Source organism: Salmo salar, chromosome ssa02 (assembly GCF_905237065.1).
Source record: "Salmo salar chromosome ssa02, Ssal_v3.1, whole genome shotgun sequence".
Taxonomy (NCBI): Eukaryota; Metazoa; Chordata; class Actinopteri; order Salmoniformes; family Salmonidae; genus Salmo; species Salmo salar.
In genome coordinates this window covers 16,928,772-16,946,396 of record NC_059443.1, presented here as the reverse complement: position 1 = coordinate 16,946,396, position 17,625 = coordinate 16,928,772, and the positions used below count along the sequence as shown (strand labels likewise).

Below are 17,625 nucleotides of genomic sequence, written 5' to 3'. Positions count from 1 at the left end.
TCATATGTGTTTCTGTTCTGATCTGTGTGTGTGCGCGCATCTGTGTGCTTGTGTGTGTGTGTGTGTCTGTGTATGTGTGTGTGTACGTGTGTGTTTGTGTGTACGTGTGTGTTTGTGTGTGTGTGCGTGTGTGTGTGCATGTGTGTTTGTGTGTGTGTCTGTGTGTCATAATTATTAAATTGCCTTTATCTAAAAAACAGAGGAAACTAAATGCACATTCACTTTATTCCAGTCAACATTACAGTATTTCATACATTGTACAACAAGTCTGGGTTATTACAGTAACATCCTGGGTTATTACAGTAACAAGCCAGGGTTATTACATTAACAAGCCTGGGTTATTACAGTGACAAGCCTGGGTTATTACAGTAACAAGCCTGGGTTATTACATTAACAAGCATAGGATATTACAATTCCAAGCTTTGGCTCCTTGGCTATTACAGTAACAAGCCTGGGATATTACAGTAACAAGCCTGGGTTATTACAGTAACAAGCCTGGGATATTACAGTAACAAGCCTGGGATATTACAGTAACAAGCCTGGGTTATTACAGTAACAAGCCTGGGATATTACAGTAACAAACCTGGGATATTACAGTAACAAGCCTGGGTCATTGCAGAAACCATCACATTTGCAAATACATTCACATCAAAAACAGATCATACTGCTGTCTAACAGGCACCATACTGTATGTGTCTGATGATAATACAGACAGCTATCAAATCAATGAGGCCTAATATTATCCAGAGCACACGACACACACAGGTACTTAGGCTAACTAGCTGAACATTTGGCATTTGGTATTTATCAGGCTCCCCATTAGCCGCTGCAAAAGCATCAGCCACTCTTTCTGGGGTCCACATGAAACATGACATAATATATAGTACAGAACATTATTCCCACCTGAAACATTCTCTGTGCTATGCAGTGTGAGGGTTTGACCACTAGGCTGTGCATTGGAGAAACTCAAGATGATACTGTACCTCTCAGGCTGTTTGGGTGAGACCTGTTACTCCTTTGCAGTGGTGTGTGTGTGTGTTCAGTGTGTTCAGTGTGGCCTGGGGACCGGTTGTTGCAGGGTCATGTGTTCAGCTCCAGTGAAGGGCAGTCTGTGTGTACAGTAGTGATGCACCACCTCCGGTATACTGTTGAACACACAGCTACTCTGGTCCAGGGTATAACCCAGACCCTTACTGCCCTTAGTCTGGGCCACGATGATATGGACACAACACTGACTGGTCCTGAGAGAGACAGAGAGAGAGAGAGAGAGAGAGGGGTGGGGGGGAGAAACAACCATATTACTTCAGTAACGGGGAGATGCGGAGCTATAGCTACATAACTAGAGGATTCAGTCTGGATGTCTGTACTGTAGCAAAGCGTTAGGGGCTTAGTTATTCCAACACATGCTGCTCACTCTCCATGTCTGTGGTGTGTAAAGTGGTTAATGATGAGTGCTCACTGAAGAGTGATAAGTGTAACACACACACAAACACACTCACTTGAGCGCGATGGAGTATTTGCTGGTCCCTGATTCACTGTCTCTAACCAGGAAGCTAGCATCCCTGCAGCGCTGGAGCTGAGCCTCTGCCTGCTGGCGACTCACACTGCCATGGTACCAGCTAGAGGAGGGGGAGGGGGGAGAAGAGAGGGATGAGGGGAAAGAGAGGGAGAAACAAACATACATACAACGTTTAGAGCTTCAGAGCAGTAGAATGGATGGGGATGAATGTCATATTGAAGGTTAGGGGGAGGAATATGGGGAGGGTTGGGAAGTTAGAGGAGGGTAGGAGGGAGAGATAGAGACCGCTTGCTTAGCAAATACCACTTCCTTCACGCCGAGGCTCGAACCCAGGACCTTTGCCTTGCTAGCACACATGACCGCTCTCCTGAAGAATCTTACCAGTCAGCGACTACCGAAAAGTAAAGTATTCACTGGCGCAAGTATAGACACTTCAGGCTGAGGAGTAAGTACAGGCTACAGCAATATGCTATGACGATATACAGAATACAGGGCCTTCAGAAAGTATTCACACCCTTTGACTTTTTCCAAAAATGTTTGTGTTACAGCCTGAATTTAAAATGTATTACATTTATATTTTGTGTCACTGGTCTACACACAATACCCCATAATAAATGAATAAAACATGAAAAGCTGAAATGTCTTGAGTCAATAAGTATTCAACTTTTGTTATGGCAAGCCTAAATAAATTCACGAGTAAAATGTGCTTAACAAGTCACATAATAAGTTGCATGGACTCACTCTGTGTGCAATAATAGTGTTTAACATGATTAACTCATCTCTGTACCCCACACATACAATTATATGTAAGGTCCCTCGGTAGAGCAGTGAGTTTCAAACACAGATTCAACCACAAAGCCCAGGGAGATTTTCCAATGACTCACAAAGAAGGGCACCTAGTGGTAGATGGGTAAAAATAAACAAAGCAGACATTGAATATTCCTTTGAGCATGGTGAAGTTATTAATTACACTTTCATTACAAAGATTCAGGTGTACTTCCTAACTCAGTTGCTGGAAAGGAAGGAAAACCCTCAGGGATTTCCCCATGATGCCAACGGTGACTTTAAAAAAGTTGCATTGTTTATTGGCTGTGATAAGAGAAAACTGAGGATGGATCAACAACATTGTAGTTGCTCCACAATACTAACCTGGCAGAGTGAAAAGAAGGAAGCCTGTACAGAACAAAAATATTCCAAAACATGCATCCTGTTTGCAATAAGGCACTAAAGTAAAACTGCCAGAAATTTGGCAAAGAAATGAACTTTATGTCCTGTATACAAAGCGTTTTGTTTGGGGCAAATCCAACACAAGACATCACTGAGTACCACTCTTCATATTTCCAAGCATGGTGGTGGCGGCATCATGCTACACTACATGACCAACAGTATGTGTACACCTTCTCGTCAAACATCTCATTCCAAAATCATGGGCATTAATATGGAGTTGGTCCCCCCTTTACTGCTATAACAGCCTCTACTCTTCTGGGAAGGCTTTCCACTAGATGTTGGGACATTGCTACGGGGACTTGCTTCCATTCAGCCACAAGAGCATTAGTGAGGTCGGGCACTGATGTTGGGCAATTAGGCCTGGCTTGCAGTTGCCGTTCTAATTCATCCCAAAGGTGTTAGATGGGGTTGAGGTCAGGGCTCTGTGCAGGCCAGTCAAGATATTCCACACGGATCTTGACAAACCATTTCTGTATGGACTTCGCTTTCTGCACAGGGGCATTGTCACGACTTCCGCAGAAGTCGGTCCCTCTCCTTGTTCGAGCGGCGTTCGGTGGTCGACGTCACCGGTCTTCTAGCCATCGCGGCTCCACCTTTCATTTTCCATTTGTTTTGTCTTGTTTTCCCGCACACCTGGTTCACATTCCCTCATCAGACTAAATGTATATTACCCTCTGTTTACCCCATGTCTGTGTGTGGAATTGTTCTTTGTGTAGGGTGTTACGCTACAGGCTGGCTTGCGCTAGGTTTGTTTTAAACCTAGGTTTGTTTGTTTTGTTTATCCGGTTCATGTTACCGTGGTTGTGCTTTGTGCTGCTTCGCCTGTGCCTTTGGGCCAGGGGGTATATTAAAGTTCTCCTGTTATCACCCATCTCTGCTCTCCTGCGCCTGACTTCCCGGCAACCAGTCACTCACCCCCTTACAGGCATTGTCATGCTGAAACAGGAAAGGGCCTTCCCCAAACTGTTGCCACAAAGTTGGAAGCACAGAATCGTCTAGAATGTCATTGTATGCTGTAGTGTTAAGATTTCCCTTCACTGGAACTAAGGGGCCTAGCCCAAACCATGAAAAACAGTCCCAGAACATTATTCCTCCAACACCAAACTTTACAGTTGGCACTATGCATTCGGGCAGGTAGCGTTCTCCTGGCATCCACCAAACCAAGATTAGTCCGTTGGACTGACAGATGGTGAAGCGTGATTCATCACTACAGAGAACATGTTTCCACTGCTCCAGAGTCCACAAACCGTTCTTGTGCTGATGTTGCTTCCACAGGCAGTTTGGAACTCAGTAGTGAGTGTTGCAACCGAGGACAGATGATTTTTAGGCGTCATGCCCTACAGCACTTCAGCTTGCATGGCCTACCACTTCACGGCTGAGCCGTTGTTGCTCCTAGACGTTTCCACTTCACAATAACAGCACTTACAGTTGACCGGGGAAGCTGTAGCAGGGCAGAAATCTGACGAACTGACTTGTTGGAAAGGTGGCATCCTATGACTAGTCGGTTACCACCCGGTTACTGAACCCTGCACCTTAGAAGCTGCTGCCCTATGTACATACTGTAGACATGGAATCACTGGTCACTTTAATAATGGAACACTAGTCACTTTAATAATGTTGACATACTGCTTTACTCATCTCTATATACTGTATTCTATTGTATTTTAGTCAATGCCACTCCGACATTGCTCGTCCTAATATTTATATATTTATTAATTCCATTCCTTACTTTTAGATTTGTGTGTATTGTTGTGAAGTGTTAGATGCTACTGCACTATTGGAGCTAGGAACACAAGCATTTCACCACACCTGCAATAACATCTGCTAAATATGTGTATGTGACCAATAGCATTTTATTTGATTTGATGACAGTGCCACGTTGAAAGTAACTGAGTAAGCCATTCTACTGCCAATGTTTGTCTATATGGAGATTGCATGGCTTTGTGCTCAAATGTATACAGCTGTCAGCAACAGGTGTGGCTGAAATAGCCGAATCCACTCATTTGAATGGGTGTCCACATACTGCTGTATATATAGTGTATCTCAATCCCCCCCATCCAGCCTCTCCCTTCTCCCTCTCCTCTTCCCTTACCTCTGTTTCTCCAGGGGCAGGGTGGGGTCCACTTTGGCTGTCTCTGCGTTGGGTGTGGAGGTGGTGGAGGGAGGAGAAGAGGATGGGGCAAGTTTGGGAGTGGGAGAAGAGTGAGAGGTGGGAGAGGGGGGAGAGGAATGAGAGAGAGGTGAGGGAGGAGAGAGTTTGAGAATGGGGGAAGTAGGGGAGGAGGGAGAGGGGACGAGGACTTTCTTGTTCCAGGTCTTCTGTCTGAGGGTCTGCTGATGACTGAGAGTCTGCTGTCTGATGAGTGGAGGAGCTTCCTCTTTAGGGGGCAAACTGCTCATTCCCTTCTTAAACTGGGCTGGAGAGACAGAGAGACAGAGAGACAGAGAGAGAGAGAACTGTGTATGTTTGTGTATCATTGTTGTATCCAATATGTTCCCTCTCTCTACCTCCCTCCTTTCCTCCCTTTACCTCCCTCCCTCTGGAAAACATAAATCTACCTGTCAGTGCTCTGACGATGTCCTCCTTCCTCCACTCCCAAGGATGTTCATACTCCCCAGGGGGGCGAGGGTCTGACTCCGGCCGTGTCACAGGGATCCACACCCCTCCTGCCTCCCCATCCGTCTCCAGCAGCCCCTCGTAGGGAGTGTCGTAGATTTGGGGGGGTGCAGGCTTGCCCCCTTCTCCATCTCCCTTGGGAAGCAGCACACACACCTTCAGCAGGTCCTTGGAGCCCCGCCTACGAATACCTACAAAGTCATAAGAACAATAGCATGGTCATTATTTGGTAGGCCTGTTTGGCCCATGTGGATATCAAACCCCCAACTCTGCCATTGCAACATTACTGCTAATGTGACATGATTGTGATCCATTGTTCAGTTGTACACTGTTAGAAAAAACTATGCCATCTAGAACCTAAAAGGGTTATTCGGCTGTCCCCATAGGAAAACCTTAGAATAACTATTTTTGGTTCCAGGTAGAACCTTTTACACAGAGGGTTCTACATGGAACCAAAAATAGTACTGCCTGGATCAGGAAGGGTTCTACCTGGAACCACAAAGGGTTCTCCTATGGGGACAGCCGAAGAAACCTTTTGGAACCCCTATTTCTAAGAGTATAACACACAACTTCGTAGCTTGTGATGTGGTCAGACATGTCTGTGGAGGCCGTCAGGTAGCCTGTGTGTCTGGGCTATTGTGTGAATAAACAATGGAGCTACGGGAAGAAAGGTCAACACAGCGCCTGATTGGATGACAGAACGGACCTCTTCCTGAATTCTGGGAAGTGATTGGGTGAGACCAGGAGGAGGGGGATGGGAAGTGGGGGTCTTGGATCTTTTCACACAAAAGTCAAATAAAATGGAAGGGGTGGGGGGGAAGAAACTGGAGGTAACTTCCTTTCCAGAGAATGGGGTAAAGGAAACAGAGGCAGGAGACAGAAAATCCAAGAGGAAGCTGCACCCATTGTCGCAGCACAACACCATTCCCATAGCAACCGCCAGTAGGGAGGAAGTCAGGGGAGAGAGAGCAGAGGGTCTCGTTCTAGTCCGATCCTTTAAAAACCTTTTTACAGCAGCAGTCTACAACCTTGATTCTGGAGAGCTGCAGGGAGTGCAGGCTTTTGTTCCAGCCCAGCACTAACTCCAGCCCTGATTCCACTAATCAAGGTCTCGGTGATTAGTTGATTAACTGAGCCAGTGTGTATCAGCGCTGGGCTGGAACAAAAGCCTGGACTCCCTGTAGCTCTCCAGGACAAGATCTGACCCCTGACCTTACTGACCTGTGATGATAACCTGGGCGTCATAGGGCTCCATGTATCCATCGTTCTCTCCCTCCCTCTCCGCCTCCCTCTGCTCCCTCGTTTTCTCTGCGTCAAACGGGTCAGCATAGTCCTCCAGAATAATCAGCTACACAGCGGGAGAGAAGTTGTTAAATACTCTACCTAACCTTCACAGTACTATACTGTAGGCCTTCAGCCAGAGTAACTGCAATAACCTATGTAATTAACCTGTAACAGTCTAGTTGGTATGGAAACGTCCCCTTGACGATCTGGGAATGTTTCTTGGGGAATCTCCCCTGCTCTGTGCTCTGTGTGTGTCTTCCCTCCCATGGCTCTGTGTGTTGAGTGTTTACGTGTCTGTCTGAATGCCTGTATGATCTTCATCAAAGCGGAGCCACAGTGATCTGAGCTACCAGTGGGAGAGCTACAGTCACCACAGTGTTAGGTGATGCCTCAGACATAGCCTTCACTGGGGGAAGAAATATAGGAGGAGAAAGAGGTATAGTGTGTGTGTGTGTGTGTGTGTGTGTGTGTGTGTGTGTGTGTGTGTGTGTGTGTGTGTGTGTGTGTGTGTGTGTGTGTGTGTGTGTGTGTGTGTGTGTGTGTGTGTGTGTGTGTGTGTGTGTGTGTGTGTGTGCGCGTGTGTGTCTGTGTGTCTGTGTGTGTGTGTGTGTGTGTGTGTGTGTGTGTGCGTGTGTGTGTGTGTGTGTGTGTGTGTGTGTGTGTGTGTGTGTGCGCGCGTGTGTGTCTGTGTGTGTGTGTGTGTGTGCGCGTGTGTGTCTGTGTGTCTGTGTGTCTGTGTGTCTGTGTGTCTGTGTGTGTGTGTGTGTGTGTGTGTGTGTGTGTGTGTGTGTGTGTGTGTGTGTGTGTGTGTGTGTGTGTGTGTGTGTGTGTGTGTGTCTGTGTGTATGTATATGACAGCAGTTAGGGGAAAAGGAGGGGAAGGGACACAGGAAGACAGACTGGGGAATGAGGTTAGGTCTCATTGTGTGTTTTTTGTACAGCTGGTCCCAAGCGCTGTGGCATGAATGCAGCGGGTTATAAAAGCACAGTGCATTGTGTGGTGAGGAAAGAGAGACAGGAGGGGCAGGGAGAAGTAAAGACAAAGGCTGAGGTGGGAGAAAGAGACTGATCACAACTCTCCGAGCTACAGTTCTTTCTTTATATCAGTGCACACATATATGTATGGAAGCTCATTCCCTCCACCCAATTAAAAAAAAATCTGACTATGAGATAGTAAGTCATTGTAATGAGATACTAAGTCATAATTATGAGATAGTAAGTTGTTATTATGAGACAGTATGTCATAATCATGAGATAGTAAGTCATAATATTGCGATACTAAGTCATAATTCTAAGAAATTAAGTCATTATTATGAGATACTAAGTCATTATTATCAGATAGTAAGTCATTATTATGAGATACGTTTAGGCGATCTGTATTACGTGAATCACAGATTTTGTGTGTGTGTGTGTGTGTGTGTGAGTGTGTGTGTGTGTGAGAGAGAGAGAGCGAGAGAGAGAGAGAGAGAGAGAGAGAGTTTTGTTGTTGTGAGTTGGTGCCTGTTTAAGTCAATGAATTAATTATTAATATATAGCCATTGATTCTTGAAGAATGTAACTTAGAAATTCCTCATGAGCAATGGTCTTACCTCATCAGAACCAAAAATATAAACTTGTGTTACTCCATTGTTTGTAAACAATGTAATTGTAAACAAACACTGTATAGGTTCAAAACGCGGATGGTCAGTTCGTGCATCCATACAGATGTAGGGTCTTAATTTGGTCAATTTTGTTGCTTTGAATTTTCCTGCATAGCAGGAACGGCAAACTTGTAGTCTATTTGAGGATTAAAAAGGCTTCTAAAGTTTGTAATTTCCACTTTAAAATATCAGATTTGATTTGCCATAATGAAAAATTTATCAACCCCTACAAAAAATGGCCATGAATTAGAATCCACATAATAATTCACATTTCCTGTTGCTGCAGGTTTCTATACAGGATCAAATGAAGATCCTACATCTGTGTGTGAGAGTCCTTGCTCTATGTACTTAAGAGTGGTTACATTTCTCCTGCCCCATTCCTCAGCTGTTTACCAAATAAAGTGGTGGGGAGTAAGCTTTGTTATTGTTTGAATCACAGATTTCCCTTTTAAAAGGGGTCGTGACCTGCAGGACTATTCAATGTCCGTGATCCAGACTTATTATCTCATAATTATAACATACATATCTCATAATAATGAATGACTACCTCATAATTATGACTTAGTATCTCGTAATTATGACTTACATTACGTATGTAAGGGATAATCAACGTGGGGCTATGCGTTCTATGGAAAATAATAAACAACCTGGAAGGTGTGTTCCCCGACGCACTAGTCTTCCACGACGGATAGAGCCCCGAGTTGATTATCCCTTTCATACCATGGCTATAATTTAACACATTTACTGCTAGAAATGTGTTCAACATCCACTGAAGTAGCTAGCAAGTTTACTAAGTAGATACCATTCCCATCATAGCCATTATGAAAATCTAAATCAACAATGCCAATAATGTTTTCAATTAAACTTTTGCTTTCAAAAGCAGCTCAAACATAGTCAAACATGAGTTATACCATGGCGTTGTCGAATACATGTTTCTGATTGGCTTGAAGGGCATTCTAGGGCGTGCATTATTTCATATTATAAACCTGTTGGTTCGAGTCCTGAATGCTGATTGGCTGAAAGCTGTAGTATATCAGACCATACTACAGTTCACCGTGGTATATTGGCCATACACAACATGCTATTACGTAATTATGACTTACTATCTCATAACTTGGGTGGCGGGAACGAGCTTCCATACGCTTCCATACACATATGACAATAAACAACAGGATCAAATGTGAATTACAGTAAGCCTAATAACACTGTAGGGCTAATTATAGCATTATAGCATATATTGTTACTACTAAATGCCTTTTTCATTTTTGTTTGTTCAATCTAAGACTGTTGACAAAGATGTCAGTACCAAATCTGAACCACTCACCATCGTTGTTTTGATGTCCACCTTCCCCCTCTCGTTTTCGGATCCCACCTGTTCACCTGTACCGCTATGTTTGGGACCCTTGTCCTGTTTGTCCACCTTGATCATCCTGCTGATGCACGCATGCGCCAAACTGGATGTCCTGGTGGGCCGATGCTCCTCAGATGCCCCCACCTCGAGCTTGGAATTCTTCCTACTCTTCCCAGGGATGAGACTCTCCCAGATCTTACCGTCCTTAAAGGAGTTCCCGCCAGTACCCGAGCCGTTCCGACCCAGTTCGATGGCCGAGTTTTTTCGGTTTCTTCCGGTCAGTATAGAGCCCATCCCTCCAGCACTTTCCTTGACCCGGTTCCCCTTCAGACTGGTCCCAGGTGTTAGCCCGTGTCTGGTTCGTGGTTGAGGGCCGGACTCCGAGGCTGAGCGGACCCGTTCGGTCCCGTTCTTCAGATTGATGGCGGAACTAAACCACTTTGCCATGGCTGGTTACGATCAGTGGCAGTTTTTTGGTTTCTAGCTTTGGCTCCAAACTTATCCTAATATAACACACTCACTTAGGCCTACTTAGTCTTAATGTTTATAAATCATCCGCAATCGAGACACAGAGAATAGTTGGTTAGCCTACATAAAACTTTCCAAGCACATTCATCCGCGACCACATAGACCTACGTTTACGCGCCGCGCGCCTGATATCTTATCCGAATTACCCCTTTTGTGATGTTAATTTATTTCAACAAATTATTCATAATGATTTCTACCCTATAAATTCAGTAGTAAATGTTCTCATATAATTTTAACTCCAAACCTCACCCCATTTGTCGCTTGACCCACTTCTCTTTGTCGTTCCACAGTGCGTAAAGTTACCTCTCCTTTCATCAACTTGTAACGCCTGTAATATCTATTTCTGACAGTCGCTATCGCTTTATCTCGAAGCTATCCCCGCAGTTTGAAGAGTAGTCTTTGGAGAGCGTAGAATCGGAAGAACTGGAAGTTTTTCTTCGCACTCACTAATGATGATCCCATTCCCGGAGCGACTGGTGTATGGAGCAGGCTGTCAAAGCTGAGTGCTGGAGAAAGAAGTGCGTGTGTGAGAGAAAGAGTTCGGCGGAGTTGGGAAATGGGTGTGGTGGTGGACTAGCCTACAACAGAATGGCCAAAGAACGCCTATAGTAGGCTATTATTCACTAATAGGGAGGAGACCGGGCAGCTTTGGCAACGTATTTCTCAATTGATTATTTAAAAAAAAAAGTTGTCATCACAGCCGTATTTCAACATAGCCAATATTTATTAATCAACATAGTCAATATTAACCTACATTGTTTGAAATTGGTGTGTGCAACACAATAGGCTGCAATTAAAAATGTCATCCAAAAATATGAACACTGCTTGAATTCACAGGTTTTGGCACCACAATGAGTGAGAACAAGGATTTTTTTTCAAAATAAGAAAATATGTAATCTGTGTTGAATATTTTCTATGGGGAAAAGAGTCGAATACTCTCGTGGCCATTTCAGGGGTTGATTCAAATTAGTAGAACAAACTGTCCCCTAGGCCTCTGTCCTAATTGCCAGTAATCTGTCATAATGTGTGCTAAAGGCGCCCTCTGCAGGGGATCTGGTAGATCAAGTGGAACGGTTACCCTTTCCCCGGCCGAGACACTGGTCGGTTTGGTATGGGACGGTTGGAATTTGAGGAGCGCAAACTGATTCATGACACAAGTTGTGATGCGTTTCGTTTGTTTCTGCATTAGCTTACCTCTTTCTTAGCAGTTAAAAAATGTATTATGACAAACACAGCACTAGGCATTTTCATTCACCAAGTTTTTTATTTCTATTTATGAAGACCACTGAAAGACCTTTCCCCTGAGTCAATTTATCAAAGATTGACAGACAGACTCACCAATATTCGAAGCGGGCGCTGTCTAGAGCACCGCCTACTGCTATGTGCTCAACCAATACCTGTATTCCCTCTAGCGAGGCTGGGCGGCTCGTCTGGCATCGGTCACAAAGGTAACAGGTTGGAGCTGCATTTAACGAATTTATCTGTCTGTCTCGAATTATGGATATGCTCTGCTCTTTCAGAAGTGTTTTCTGTCTGATTTAAACATTATCTGTATTAACACCAAGTAAAACAAGAGAAGAGGACTCGAAAGTCGAAAATAAATTGATGAATTGTACTACTTTGACCAAATAGCAGGTATGTTTCTGGATGTTGTTTAGTTCGCTCTAGTTAGCAAGCTAGCTAGCGAACTAACCCAGACAGCTAGGTTAACTAGCTAGTTATGACAGTAGCTTAGGGTTAGCTTGCTAGTTCTAGCTCGTTGGCTGCCGCATTACAGACACATAGCTAGCTAATACATTTGTCCGCTCCGTCTTTGATAACTTGCTCTCTTGTTGGTGTCTTCTTACCCTAAGTTTACTTTTAATGATGGCGAAACGGTGCTGAGTAACGTCACTCAGAATTCAAAGGCCACGGAGCAGGTGTATCTTTGCATTGCCTCGTTTAGATCTCTCCCGTAGTGGAATTCTCATTTAAAACCATGTGTACAGTCGGTGTACCCATCTGTCAATGTCACACATTCTCTTTTTACATGTCAGTTATTTGACTTTCTCAGAGCTCAACTTCAACAACTTGGCTCACTGCCTCTCTTCTCCCAAGTTTCACTTGCGCTACATGATACTATGACGCATACACTGAAGAATTCAATGTAGCCAGCGAACTCTGTTCAAAAGAGACCCAACCTAAGTTATCTAAACTATCATTCTCTGTCATTTTTATTGGCCAACATTCAGTGATTACTCATGGACAGGGTGTTCTCTCATATCTGATGCAAGATCGCAAGTGTTAGATGTTTGTTAAGATGATGTTATGAATTTAAACTTGACTTTGATGTCTATGCATTATTTTGGCTGTCACTATGTAGAATTTACACAGCAGTGTATTGGTGACAGATGGGGAAAAAGCTCAGCCTGAGGGACATGTTTTACTGTTGCCACAGGCACAGAGAGAGTGAGAGAGAGACTGACAGAGGGAGAGTGACAGTGATATAACATAAGACATAAGACTGTTTACAGATTGCATGCTCTTAGAGCAGAGACCCTGAAGTGTGCAGGTAGAAGGTGTGTTTAAGGGGGCTGTTTACTGAGCATCACAGTGTGGAATGTGGGTGACGGACGGACGGACGGGGGGGGGGGTGCTTCTATTTGGTGTTTTTGTTCTATTTGGCAACACTGCAGTCTTTTTTGTTATGCCAATGAGTGCCATTAGAATCAGAGGAAGAAATGGCTGTTTGTTTGAGTGTGAGAGGAGTGGAAAATGGTCTGGTCCAAGTCAAGAATGTTATGAAGGGATGAATTGCCAATCACCAAGGAAACAGTCTTAACTGAAGGACTGTCTTGGGGACCCAAGTTGGTGTGTTATTTACATTTTCTAATGACAGCAGCATTAATGTGGAAAGTCTTTGGTATTTCAGCCACTCATGACTGACAGTCATCAGTAGGGCCCTATAAAATCTGTGTTCTGGATGGAACACAGAATCTAGACACTAAAATGGAATTCAACAATATTTGAACAATATTTAGTTTTTCTATTAAAGTGTGATTTTTGAGTGAACCTGAATAAACTGCGAAAAATGGAAACCTAGAAAAACAAAACGGAGAAATCAGGCAAAAAATCTACCAGATTTTATAGGGCCCAACATCAGTCATGATATGGAATCTATTTGTCACCACAGAAAGAGACAGTCATACACATGTAAGGCTATCCTCTTTCTGGTGCTTTCACTGAAGCACTGCCCTATATGCAGGGACAAGGCCTTGGTTGTAGAGTACAGTCCAGTATCGTGATGAAGCTTAGAGGAGGCTAAGTGGGAACAAATATTTCTAGCCTACTGACTTTATGCTCTCTACTCTCACTATTGAATGAATCAAAGACAGCCACAGCCATGACTCCATACTGCAGTGGTCTCTTTCCACACACACACACACACACACACACACACACACACACACACACACACTCTTTCTTTCTTTCTTTCTTTCTTTCTTTCTTTCTTTCTTTCTTTCTTTCTTTCTTTCTTTCTTTCTTTCTTTCTTTCTTTCTTTCTTTCTTTCTTTCTTTCTTTCTTTCTTTCTTTCTTTCTTTCTTTCTTTCTTTCTTTCTTTCTTTCTTTCTTTCTTTCTTTCTTTCTTTCTTTCTTTCTTTCTTTCTTTCTTTCTTTCTTTCTTTCTTTCTTTCTTTCTTTCTTTCTTTCTTTCTTTCTTTCTTTCTTTCTTTCTTTCTTTCTTTCTTTCTCCCATCCCTCCCCAGAGATGGAGGTGGCCTTAATTCAGTGCGGGAGAATTACATTTGAGAGCAGAGCCGGCGGGTTAGGAGACACTAAAGGCGTCTGCATGCATCCCAGCTGAAACAGTTCGGAAGAGTTTGTGCATATATTACAATGACATTTAGACTTTTTTTTTTTGAATTAGTTTTGGACTTTTGTTCGTTTTGGCTGTTCGGGCACACATTTTTTCTTGAGGCAAGCCGAAGTCGGTAGCTGAAGTCTATGCCCCTTCGTCGGTGATTGGTCAACAGTAGGGATTCTTCAATAGTTTTTGTTGTCATTCAACAAGAGATGAATGACAACTGCACCAAACATCTTAGATGTAGATTTTATTTTTATTTCCTGTAAGATCTCCTCTGCAAAAATGTCAAAATGAATGACAGTTTACTTGAGTTATTCATTCAGACTATTTTGAGGAAGTGTATACTTGCTACGGCATCTCAAAATGGACAAACAGTACTATTGCCGCTTTTTTCCCCCCCTTGTTTTTCAAACAAAGGTCTCGGCTAGGCGCCAGCTGAACTGAAGCATGCTGACGCCTTAAGGGAGTCAGTAATCTGAGGACTCTAGAGTCTGAGTGAGGACTCCTTCACCTGGTCACACTGTAGTCAGTCTGTTGTTAGGCTGCAGGGCACTGTCCCTTACCTATTCTCTCTAAAGTACATGGTGTGAAGCACTGGCTAAACAGAAGCTTGTTGGTCTTAACCTCAGACAAGTATCCACGGTCAATCTCTGTTGCAGGTCCGGTCAGCTGCCTCATCATGTGCTTCTCTCCAGAGAGAGAGACAGAGATTTGGAACCCAGGGGAGGGTTAGCGAGAGAGAGTGGCGGGATAGAGAGAGGTTAGGGGGATGTAGGGAAGGCTGGAGAGTTTAGAGAGATGGCTGGATGGAGGGAGGGATAGAGGTTAGGAAGATGAATGAGGGAGGGATAGAGTTGAGGGATAGAGGTTAGGAAGATGGATAGAGAGAGGTGGGAGGGAGGGATAGAGAGAGGTGGGAGGGAGGGATAGAGAGAGGTGGGAGGGAGGGATAGAGAGAGGTGGGAGGGAGGGATAGAGAGAGGTGGGAGGGAGGGAGGGATAGAGAGAGGTGGGAGGGAGGGATAGAGAGGTTAGGGTGGGAGGGAGGGATAGAGAGGTTAGGGTGGGAGGGAGGGATAGAGAGGTTAGGGTGGGAGGGAGGGATAGAGAGGTTAGGATGGAGGGAGGGATAGAGGTTAGGATGGGAGGGATGGAGGGAGGGATAGAGAGGTTATGGAGAGGGAGGGAGGGAAGAAGGGAGGGATAGCGAGAGGTTAGAGACAGGTTAGAGAGATGGACAGGTTAGAGAGATGGACAGGTTAGAGAGATGGACAGGTTAGAGAGATGGACAGGTTAGAGAGATGGACAGGTTAGAGAGATGGACAGGTTAGAGAGATGGAGGGAGGGTCAGGTGCAGAACAGTGATATAAGTGAGGCAGACAGACAGACTGAGGGAGAGCTGGAGAGGGCCATGGGGGAGAAGAGTGTTGCGTTCCCAGCGTTTCTGCCCTCATTTTCTGCTCCACATCGTTTGGACAATAGGATGGGCTCACCCTCTGTCCCCTGACTGTCTCCCCTTACCCTGGCCCTCTCCTCTCCGCTGTCTCTTTTCACTGCTAGCAGCTGAACTGGCCTGTTGGAAGTGGCTTGACACACTGACACAGAAAGGGAGGTGGAATGAGATAGAAAGGGAGGTGGAATGAGAGAGAAAGGGAGGTGGAAAGAGTGAGGGAAATGGCTGGGGTCCACTCCTGTGTTCCTGTTTGGTCCTATTCACTGTCAGTTCTCCCTGCTGAGACTGAGCCTCTGTCTCACACACGCAGGCGCACAAGCAGGCAGTGTTTCCCAATATGTTTCAGTACTAGGGACAGGCAAGCAATGCTCCTCCCTCAAGTGCCTAGATTAAACTGTAGAATGGAATAAATCAATGTCAGGAGGTCAGCAACATACTCCCAAGAACAAGGGATTTAGAAATACTGCTTTAAACTCAGCCTCTATAACTGATTATGGATGATTAGCCTATGCATGCAGAAAGAAGGGTTGGTGTTGAAGATCCTTTGTATCTGTTGACCTATATCTGAAATAAATATCCTAGGCTTTCTGTTGTCCTGTCTGAAAGACCTGACTTGTAGCTGGCTTTCTGTTGTCCTGTCTGGAAGACCTGACTTGTAGCTGGCTTTCTGTTGACCTCTGTCTGGAAGACCTGACTTGTAGCTGGCTTTCTGTTGACCTCTGTCTGGAAGACCTGACTTGTAGCTGGCTTTCTGTTGACCTCTGTCTGGAAGACCTGACTTGTAGCTGGCTTTCTGTTGACCTCTGTCTGGAAGACCTGACTTGTAGCTGGCTTTCTGTTGACCTCTGTCTGGAAGACCTGACTTGTAGCTGGCTTTCTGTTGACCTCTGTCTGGAAGACCTGACTTGTAGCTGGCTTTCTGTTGACCTCTGTCTGGAAGACCTGACTTGTAGCTGGCTTTCTGTTGACCTCTGTCTGGAAGACCTGACTTGTAGCTGGCTTTCTGTTGACCTCTGTCTGGAAGACCTGACTTGTAGCTGGCTTTCTGTTGACCTCTGTCTGGAAGACCTGACTTGTAGCTGGCTTTCTGTTGACCTCTGTCTGGAAGACCTGACTTGTAGCTGGCTTTCTGTTGACCTCTGTCTGGAAGACCTGACTTGTAGCTGGCTTTCTGTTGACCTCTGTCTGGAAGACCTGACTTGTAGCTGGCTTTCTGTTGACCTCTGTCTGGAAGACCTGACTTGTAGCTGGCTTTCTGTTGACCTCTGTCTGGAAGACCTGACTTGTAGCTGGCTTTCTGTTGACCTCTGTCTGGAAGACCTGACTTGTAGCTGGCTTTCTGTTGACCTCTGTCTGGAAGACCTGACTTGTAGCTGGCTTTCTGTTGACCTCTGTCTGGAAGACCTGACTTGTAGCTGGCTTTCTGTTGACCTCTGTCTGGAAGACCTGACTTGTAGCTGGCTTTCTGTTGACCTCTGTCTGGAAGACCTGACTTGTAGCTGGCTTTCTGTTGACCTCTGTCTGGAAGACCTGACTTGTAGCTGGCTTTCTGTTGACCTCTGTCTGGAAGACCTGACTTGTAGCTGGCTTTCTGTTGACCTCTGTCTGGAAGACCTGACTTGTAGCTGGCTTTCTGTTGACCTCTGTCTGGAAGACCTGACTTGTAGCTGGCTTTCTGTTGACCTCTGTCTGGAAGACCTGACTTGTAGCTGGCTTTCTGTTGACCTCTGTCTGAAAGACCTGACTTGTAGCTGGCTTTCTGTTGACCTCTGTCTGAAAGACCGGACTTGTAGCTGGCTTTCTGTTGACCTCTGTCTGGAAGACCTGACTTGTAGCTGGCTTTCTGTTGACCTCTGTCTGAAAGACCGGACTTGTAGCTGTCTTTGGGACCTCTTCACCACTACTTGCCACTTGGCCATTAGGAGGTGTGTGTGACTGTGTGACTGTGCGTGTGTGTGACTGTGCGTGTGTGTGACTGTGTCTGCGTGTTACGGTCGTCTGCTCTAATGTACAGTGATGGGGTGCTTTTTCTATGGCATGCTTTGGATGTCTGTCTTAGGGCGAGGTATGTGCTAAATGATGAGCTGAACTGTACACACACTGGAGTTGTAATGACAATGGCATTTTGGGTTATGATTAATTGTCATGCAAATGGCCACGG

The 17,625-nt window shown here is 44.9% G+C and overlaps 2 protein-coding genes across 5 annotated transcripts in view; one reads left to right on the top strand and one right to left on the bottom strand.

Moving 5' to 3' along the window:
- Positions 1 to 207: 207 nt before the first annotated feature.
- LOC106575512 (SH2 domain-containing adapter protein E) lies at positions 208 to 10,755 on the bottom strand. Its single transcript, XM_045698745.1, has 6 exons — positions 9,612 to 10,755; positions 6,585 to 6,711; positions 5,306 to 5,554; positions 4,839 to 5,163; positions 1,500 to 1,619; positions 208 to 1,241 (listed from the first exon to the last, which is right to left on the bottom strand). Exons 1-6 carry the CDS (start codon positions 10,083 to 10,085, stop codon positions 1,049 to 1,051), a joined length of 1,488 nt encoding a protein of 495 aa, XP_045554701.1. The 5' UTR covers positions 10,086 to 10,755; the 3' UTR covers positions 208 to 1,048.
- A 751-nt stretch (positions 10,756 to 11,506) lies between these two features.
- LOC106575505 (cingulin) overlaps positions 11,507 to 17,625 on the top strand; it is a 35,315-nt gene continuing 29,196 nt past the window's right edge. For 3 of the 4 annotated variants that reach the window (XM_045698725.1, XM_045698733.1, XM_045698720.1), the window contains exon 1: positions 11,507 to 11,614. In XM_045698725.1, the coding sequence (XP_045554681.1) occupies positions 11,547 to 11,614 (68 nt within the window). In that variant the 5' untranslated portion in view covers positions 11,507 to 11,546. Of the gene's footprint in view, positions 11,802 to 17,625 lie in introns of all 4 variants that reach the window. The other variant, XM_014152029.2, reaches the window with a different exon arrangement.